The 9,516-nt window shown below is 36.5% G+C and overlaps 1 protein-coding gene across 3 annotated transcripts in view; it reads left to right on the top strand.

Annotated features, from left to right (window-relative positions):
* Positions 1 to 877: 877 nt before the first annotated feature.
* Positions 878 to 9,516, top strand: part of tbc1d14 (TBC1 domain family, member 14) — a 44,430-nt gene continuing 35,791 nt past the window's right edge. For 2 of the 3 annotated variants that reach the window (XM_061709490.1, XM_061709488.1), the window contains exons 1-2: positions 881 to 1,305; positions 5,712 to 6,480. In XM_061709490.1, coding sequence (XP_061565474.1) covers positions 1,263 to 1,305; positions 5,712 to 6,480 — 812 coding nt within the window. In that variant the 5' untranslated portion in view covers positions 881 to 1,262. Of the gene's footprint in view, positions 1,306 to 5,711; positions 6,481 to 9,516 lie in introns of all 3 variants that reach the window. The other variant, XM_061709489.1, reaches the window with a different exon arrangement.

Raw genomic sequence — 9,516 nt, 5'->3', positions numbered from 1 at the left:
TACATTCTGGATTCATTACAGATCAACTGAAATATTGCAAGCCTTTTATTATTTTGTATTTTATTATATGTCCTTCCTCCCTGCAGCTGTGTGACTACACAACCAGCACTGCTCACAGTAGACCACATACAACCTGACAATAAATATACAAACCGGAAAATAATGTGCAATATCATTCTCTGCAACGTGCAATTATGTAAATAACATCTGTAAATATCCATCTGTTATTCTTTTTATATACTAGTATTTTTATTACTATTTTTATTCTCCTTATTATTATTATTGTATATACTGTTTATAGTGTTTTTATTATTATTGTGTGATATTGATGCCTCTTGTGTTTTGCACTATCCCCTTTGCTGCTGTAATCTGGAAATTTCCCCTCTGTGGGACTATTAAAGGATTTCTTATCTTCTTATCTTATCTTATCTTATTTTAATATTGCTGATCATGGCTTACAGTTTAAGAAAACTCAAATATCCTATCTCAAAAAATTAGAATATTCTGGGAATCTTAAACTCATAATCCATTAAACCATAATCAGCAATATTAAAATAATAAAAGGCTTGCAATATTTCAGTTGATTTGTAATGAATCCAGAATGTATGACATTTTTGTTTTTTTTAATTGCATTACAGAAAATAAAGAACTTAATTTTCTGAGACAGTCCTGTATATATAATTTATTATATGAATTTTCTTTTGATTTTGTTTAAACATTACTTGAAGACGCAACACTTTAACAATTTGTCAACAGTGAACCTGTTGTGTGTGTAGGTGTCCATATCGATTACTAATGCCTTGGCGTCCAGGTGAATGGATCGAAGATCATTATTCTGGACTCGATTATAACTCTGTACAAGTTTGGTTTAAAATGGCGGCGGAAGCAGCCAAACAGGTATGAAACTAGATATTCAAGCCAAACTATTTAAATCCGATTATTCATATAGATTTTAGAAGATTTTTTAATTTTTTTTATTTCAAGGGAGTAATACAAGAGTGTTCTTCGTATTTTAATTGAAGTTGGAGAAGAGAAGGAAGCGCTGATGACATCTTTGGAGAGGAAATGATGCAGCAAGTGCACCGAGTGAGCAGCAGGAACCGCGCTGTTTAGTCCCGGAGGGGGCGGAATATTATCCAGTCCGGTGCGGGTTTTGTGCATTAAGAGCCAGTGCGGGGATGTTGCAGCAGTAGCACCAGCATCAGCATGGAGCTCTGCGGCCAGGGGCGACCTGGCGGACACCTGTAGCTGCAGCCGGGGGGATGCAGGGCACCACCCGGGACCCCCGCAGGGACCCCCGCCGCGGTAGGTGGCTGCGTCTCAAGCCTGATTTATGGTCCCGCGTTACACCGACGCAGAGCCTACGCCGTAGGCTCTGCGTCGTTGTAACGCGGAACTATAAATCAGGCTTCAACTTATTCACATTGAAATTGCACTACATGTTCATTTTTATACAGTTTTTGGTTTTGTCAAATATACTCTATACAGTTTATAAAACGTCTCTGGTTTGGTTCACTTGGGTCCAGAAGTACGACGGAGTATTAGGGCCAAACTAAGACAAAAAAGAAAAAAAAGTCATAATATTATGAGAATAAAGTCGTAATGTTGCGAGAATAAAGTTGGAATATACAATGATAGTAGTATGTTTATTTTCGTTATATTACGGCTTTTTTCTCATAATATTACGACTTTATTCTCATAATATTACGACTTTATTCTCATAATATTACGACTTTATTTTCATAATATTGCGACTTTATTCTCATAATATTACGACTTTATTCTCATAATATTACGACTTTATTCTCATAATATTACGACTTTATTCTCGTAACATTACGACTTTATTCTCACAACATTTATGACTTTATTCTCGTAACATTATGACTTTATTCTAATAACATTATGACTTTATTCTCGTAATATTAAGACTTTATTCTCGTAACATTATGACTTTATTCTAATAACATTATGACTTTATTCTCGTAATATTAAGACTTTATTCTCGTAACATTTATGACTTTATTCTAATAACATTATGACTTTATTCTAATAACATTATGACTTTATTCTAATAACATTATGACTTTATTCTCGTAATATTAAGACTTTATTCTCGTAACATTATGACTTTATTCTCACAACATTTATGACTTTATTCTCACAACATTTATGACTTTATTCTCACAACATTTATGACTTTATTCTCACAACATTTATGACTTTATTCTCGTAACATTATGACTTTATTCTAATAACATTATGACTTTATTCTAATAACATTATGACTTTATTCCCATAATATTATGACTTTATTCTCATAATATTACGACTTTATTCTCATAATATTACGACTTTATTCTCGTTATATTACGACTTTATTCTCACAACATTATGACTTTATTCTCACAACATTATGACTTTATTCTCGTAATATTACCACTTTATTCTCGTAATATTACCACTTTATTCTCGTAATATTATGACTTTATTCTCGTAACATTATGACTTTATTCCCATAATATTACGACTTTATTCTCGTTATATTACTACTTTATTCTCGTAACATTATGACTTTATTCTTGTAACATTATGACTTTATTCTCGTTATATTACTACTTTATTCTCACAACATTACAACTTTATTCTCATAATATTATGACTTTATTCTCGTAATATTATGACTTTATTCTCGTAACATTACAACTTTATTCTCATAATATTACGACTTTATTCTCAAAATGTTACGACTTTATTCTCACAACATTACAACTTTATTCTCATAATATTACGACTTTATTCTCACAACATTAAGACTTTATTCTCGTAATCTTACCACTTTATTCTCGTTATATTACGACTTTATTCTCTTAACATTATGACTTTATTCTCGTTATATTACTACTTTATTCTCACAACATTACGACTTTATTCTCATAATATTACGACTTTATTCTCATAATATTACGACTTTATTCTCATAATATTACGACTTTATTCTCACAACATTATGACTTTATTCTCGTAATATTACCACTTTATTCTCATAATATTATCACTTTATTCTCACAACATTATGACTTTATTCTCGTAATATTACGACTTTATTCTCGAAATAGTATGACTTTATTCTTGTAACATTACGACTTTATTCTCATAATATTACGACTTTATTCACATATTATGACTTTATTCTCGTAACATTACGACTTTATTCTCACAACATTACGACTTTATTCTCATAATATTACGACTTTATTCTCACAACATTACAACTTTATTCTCATAATATTACAACTTTATTCTCATAATATTACGACTTTATTCTCATAATATTACGACTTTATTCTCACAACATTATGACTTTATTCTCGTAACATTATGACTTTATTCTAGTTATATTACGACTTTATTCTCACAACATTATGACTTTATTCTCGTAACATTATTACTTTATTCTCGTAACATTACGACTTTATTCTCATAATATTACGACTTTATTCACATATTATGACTTTATTCTCGTAACATTACGACTTTATTCTCGTAACATTACGACTTTATTCTCATAATATTACGACTTTATTCTCGTAACATCATAACCGCGTAATTGGTTTAATTCACCATAGGAATTGTTACAAACTACTTTTGTAATAATATATTTGACCCGGTCTTTGTACGTTTTGATCGTATAGAAACGTAATTCTTGCCATTGTAAGAATGAGATGAACCTGCTGTATTCTACTGCCCTTACTTTTTAACAACTTGTGCTTTTTGTTATTTTACCTCCTTTTCTTATCATTTTATTTAATTTTATTTGTTATTTACTGTTTAATTGTGTCTTTCCGCTTTTAATGTTGATGTTATTATTAAACCAATTAAACCAATTTTACAATTCTATGCCACAATGCCTGTTTCCAGGTCTTATTTCACACAAGTGACGAGAATTATGTTTCTATACTGTCAAAACGTACAAAGACCGGGTCAAATACAGTATTACTAAGTAGGATGTGATTTTATAAATTCAAAATGAATCTAGTTTCTTTTTTCCCTGAAACGCATTGAGAGCTCCACGTAGGAGTTTGGCCCAGGGTTGAACTTCTGTCATGCCGTCAATCTCAAGAGGAATGTGGCTGAACTTGCTTGTCAGCCTTTTGATATTAAACCGTGGTTCTATCAGGCTCAAGGTCAGGGTTATGTCCAAACATTACCAGAGAAACAACTGTCTCCTTTTGTGTGGCCTCAATTCTTCACTACAAACACACTCATGGGAAGTGTTAAAAACGTTCTGAATAACATTTTCAGTCATAAATAGCATTAATAATAGCACAAATACCCATGGTTGGAGATTATTGTGGTACAGGAACAACCTGTTGCTGTGTTTTGGGACAAAGTCTGCCAGGCTCACATGACAACCTGCAGGTCGGGGTTTAGAGCTCTTTAACAATCTGGCTTGGTGTGTTAATGATTTGGAAAAAACTCGACTCAGTGCTGAGATTTTTAAATGTATACTATAAGATTTTTTTTTTCTCCTTTTTACATTTAAACTTTTAATTGTTTTCACCCTCTTGAGTTACAATACCAAGGAATGTGGTCTGTTAAGTTGGCATTCAGCGCAAACACACTTGTGTATAGTTTAGCTTCATATCTGGCCCTGCAGGCGTCACATATCCCTTCTGGGGCCCTGTTCTCATTACATTCCAGGCTCCAGTTGCAGCTCCGTTACTATGGGATTAAATTTCACCCGTCAAAGCTTCCATACACAGAGATCCAGTGTCCTGGCAGATTAGGAAAAATGTTTAATGGTATCAAATCCGTCCTTCCATTCATACATAATGACATGCAGAAAGTTATTTAATTGAGAACAAATTTATTTTAAAACATGTAAGCATAAAATAAATAAATGCATGAAAGAGTAACTCATATGTGGCTTTAATCTTAAATTATGAAGCTTCACTAGCAAATGGACGGATGTTCATCAAAAGACCATACACTGTTTGCCAGAGGGGACTCTTCGTAACCCAATCTTATGTAAATGTTTTGCTTACTTGGTCAATGTTTACAAGCCGGGGCATGGCCTTTTCCTCAGCTTCGGTGATTTTCATTGCTTAGTTTCCGTCTTTGTGCATTTGCATGACATTTTATGAAACCAGGCGTCCACTCATTTATCATTATTCTTCATCATCCTTATTTTGGTTTTAAAAGTTCTCCCAGTATATTTTCATAAAATGTCAAGTCACTTGATTCTCTATGAAACATATTGGTCAATAGAGAATTGATCAATAGCTTATCTTTAGTCCTCAATAAAGAGATCTTGATGGTCCATTCTTCTTTGATCTCACTAGAATAATTAGTCAAAGCTCGATTGTTTAAAATCTAATACTCCTAAACATGTTTTCATTAGTGTAGAGTTGTTATTGCCTTTGTGTAACTAATCTTTGCCATGTTGTGCCACTTTGTTGCTACTGTATCCAGAGGTGGAAACAATATTATCTTCAGCGTTCCTCTGTTGTGTAGTTGTTTCTTTATATTTTGCAGCCATTTCTGTTTCGTGGTGAATGTGGGAATAATCAGTTGGCTGTAGTTTGCTATAAATATGTATTTTGGCATTTTACAGACACCGGATGTCTTTACTTTTGCAATTTTTATATAAAACTTTAACTTCTTGTAATTGATGTGTTGTTTAAAAGTGAATGTTCTATTCTTTGAAGGTGTGTCTGGAGGAGCCATCGTGGAAAATGGATCTGTGGGCAGAGAGCAGCCGGCCTCTGACGTCCGTGGTCACGGCAGGCGTGAGCCCAGCTCCACCTCGTGTTGTGAGTCGGTCCTTCCCAGTTATAAGCCATCCTGCTCCTCCACCCCCATCTACCCCAGTCCCCAGAAAAGTTACTCAGACCTGGATGCAGACCGCCACAGCTTGACTTCCCAGGACTCAGGAATCCCCACACTAGAGATCAACCCCCCAGACCTCCTCATCTACCACCACCAACAAGCCGGTCACAGAGGCTTTATCCTGGACTCAAGTCGAGACACTCCGGCCACTTTACCCCTGGATGATGAGCCATGTGACAACAACACCATACGTAAATCCTCCACCTTTCCCCGAAGTAACTATGACTCCATTCGACTTTTAAGCCCCACTCCCAGATTATCGGCCACCCCGGGCTCGGTTACTGGGGGTGGAGCCTTAAACCACAGTGACGTCATCTCCATGTGCAGCGTATCCAGTTTGAGCACAGAACTCTCGGTGTCAAATGAAAACATCTTGGATTCCACCGTCACTTCTGACTCCAGCGCTATTGTCACCTTGGAGACGGATGACAGCGGCACGGCTGACTTCTCAGATGTGACATTATCTTCCTCACCAGGAGATCCCAGACATTTGAGAAACCCTGCACGACTGCATCCAGGTTCGGTTTCCATGCAACAGGAGGATGGAAGGCAAAAGAAACCGGGACCTTTTGCAAGCTTATTCAACAGGCAAGTTGTTCTTTACTTTGGTCACTAATATCTGTTATTATAGGGGTAACTCTTGTTTCAGAAGGTAGTAAGTGTTATTATAATGGGTTAATTGTTATGGGCCAGTATTATCACTTTACATTAAGGGAGCTCATAAAATGTATACATGGTTTCTGTAAATCTTTCAACAACACACAGCCCTTTACAAGCCATCTTCTTTTCCCACAAGGTTGATACGTTGATGTCATCACTATAAAGGATTCAGTATCTCTAATGTTCAAGGCCCATTGCTTGTGACTTTTTTAACAGGGAAATGACACAAAAAAATAGGTGAAAAACTTGAATAATGAATCAGAGTATTCAAAGACTTCAAATGCATGTAGCATTTTATATGATAGTGTTTCAGCGCCTGAAATCTACCCCAGGGATTTCACCCATTTGGCTCTGGTTGTTTAGAACACAATCATGAATGTAATTTTAAATGCTAATGACGGTGGGAAACATCAATCAATACCTTTTTAAGATGATCTAGGACTATGTTAAGACAACTAGCTAGCTAGGTTTGTGAATTTAAGGTTTACATTCAAGTTGAACTAGGAAAATAAAGCTTGCTTAAAATGAATTGTGGTTCAGGGTAGCTGAGGAAATTTAATGGCCATTGAAGAAAAAAAAGTGTGTGGGGGGTAAAATTTCAAGAACAAAACCAGACAACCTCTGACACTGTAGACCATACATTTAACATTTTTATTATCTGGCGTCAAATAAAAATGCATTAATTTTCTCTCTCTCTCCAAATACTATATATGGAGACTGGCCTTGTGTCTTTAGGGGCCCTTAGTAGCTACAGGGGGGCTATTAATAGGCATAGTCTTCATATAGCCAGGACCAGCTCTGAAAACAAATAGCCTACAGTATCAATCAATCAATCAATCAATCTTTATTTGTATAGCACTTTTTAAAACCACCACTGTTGACCAAAGTGCTTTACAGTAAGTCCATAATATTTATTTATTGACAAGCACACAACATCTAAGGCCGCGTTCAGACTGCAGGCAAATCTGATTCATATCTTATTCCTTCTCATATCCGATTTTCAGGGCTGACTGTCCACACTGTTTTTAGCAAGTGTCCAAATCGGATCTGGCTCTGTTCAGACTGGGCCACATCATTGACTGATCTGACAGGTTGCCGTAGCAACGACGTCGGAGCGGAGGCGTCACCCAGCGCGTGTATTGTGTGAAGTCAAAAACAATAACAATATGGAGCCAGCTCACATGCTGTTCCATACCTGTAAAGCTGGGCATACACTGTGCGATATTTTAAATCGTTTGACACTGCCCCATCTCACTCTAATCCTCCCGTCTGACCTCTGTTACTGGAACTCCAGGCTGGTTTTGGGGCAAAACGTGCGTCCTGCCCACACGATCAAAGGTTATGGGGATCCTTTATTTTTTTATAATTTTATATATATAAAAAAAAATCAAAATATCTGTACCGTTTCTGATTGGGTCGGCACTGCGCATCATTTTTAGACATAACAATGAACGCATTCCGCAAAAGTTGTGTGATCGGCGGAGGGACCCGACGTCCCAGCAAAATGAGAAACAGAGAAAAGTGTTCAGAACAAAACCACCAGCAAACTAACAAACCAACCAACAAAGCTCAGAGTTAACAAAACGAACCAGCAATGAACAACAAATGAGCTGACGGGCTGCAGGTTCAGGCTCACAGCGCGACTGAAGGCTGATTTATGGTTCCGCGTTACACCAACGCAGACCTACGGCGTAGGGGACGCGGCGACCCGCACCTACGTGGAAATGCAGTCTTTTTTCTGCTATTAAAACATGACTTGTAATGTGAATTTGCAACACTTAAACTACAAATAATAGTTTTTGACGTGACATCAGAGATTGTACATGCTCTCTGTGAAAGGATGAGTAGCTCCACAACTGGAAATGGGCGGGTGGTTTGGAGCGTCTGGGACAGTCATATCCGATCTGAGTGTTTGGAGCTGTTCAGACTGACACGCATCTGCCCAAATGAGATATGGATCGGATATGAAACTACCTCCTGGAGGTGGTTTCCATCTGGTTTGCAAAAATCGGATATCATGCAGTTTGGGACTGTTCAGACTTCAAAAGAGACATCCAGTTTCAATCTGGATGGGCTAAAAATCGGATATTTGCCTGCAGTCTGAACGCTGTGTAACTAACCGGCATAAGAAGAGCGTCTCTGTAACCAAGGCAACAATCCATTAACTGCCTCTCCAAACATTCCACGTTACTGTGGCAACGTTAGTTCCCTATTTATGACATCTCTCCCTTTTTAAGTTATTATCAATAACAGAAGTGTAATTTCAACCATCATAACACCAACAATAACAGCCAGAGAATATTCCAACGTTACAAAGGTGGCTTCAAGTCTCTGAATGACTTAAGAGCTTGTTGTGGATGAAGGATGATGAGGAACCGTGAGGGATGATCTGATATTACCAGGTAGCTGTGGTTGTTGTGTTCAAAGGTCAAGAGCTGGGGCCGGATTTACCAATATGTTCTTAAGAACGATCTTAAGAAATGTCTTAAAATCTAAAATTAAGAAGTTCATAAGAAAGTTCTTAAGTGCAATTCCTCAATATTTTCTTAAGAACCGTCTTAAGAACTGTCATTTCTTACAAATTTTTTATTTTTCCTACTTAAGAACTTCTTAAAACATTTCTGTATCCGAAATGGCATACTAACGTACTACATGCTACATACTGCATCAGTATGTACTGTATACTGCCTACTAAATGAACGATTCAGTATGCCCCTCCAGCAGACCGTTCACACAGCAGTATGCAGCCAAGTATCCCAGAATTATATTATATTATTATTATCATTATTATTCATTTCATTATATTCAGTCGATGCACCTGAAGCGAGACTTCCCTACACCGATGCATCGCTCCACAATTTTGCAGGTCTTTGTTTGTGCATGTGCAAATGTGTTGATAAAGGTGATATTAGAGGCTTACCTTTTCACAGAAGAAATTTTAAGACAGGTCAAGGTTGTCTTAAA

Source organism: Cololabis saira, chromosome 20 (genome assembly GCF_033807715.1).
Source record: "Cololabis saira isolate AMF1-May2022 chromosome 20, fColSai1.1, whole genome shotgun sequence".
Classification (NCBI taxonomy): Eukaryota; Metazoa; Chordata; class Actinopteri; order Beloniformes; family Belonidae; genus Cololabis; species Cololabis saira.
Note: the sequence above shows the minus strand (reverse complement) of the source record. Positions and strands in the feature narration are given on the sequence as shown.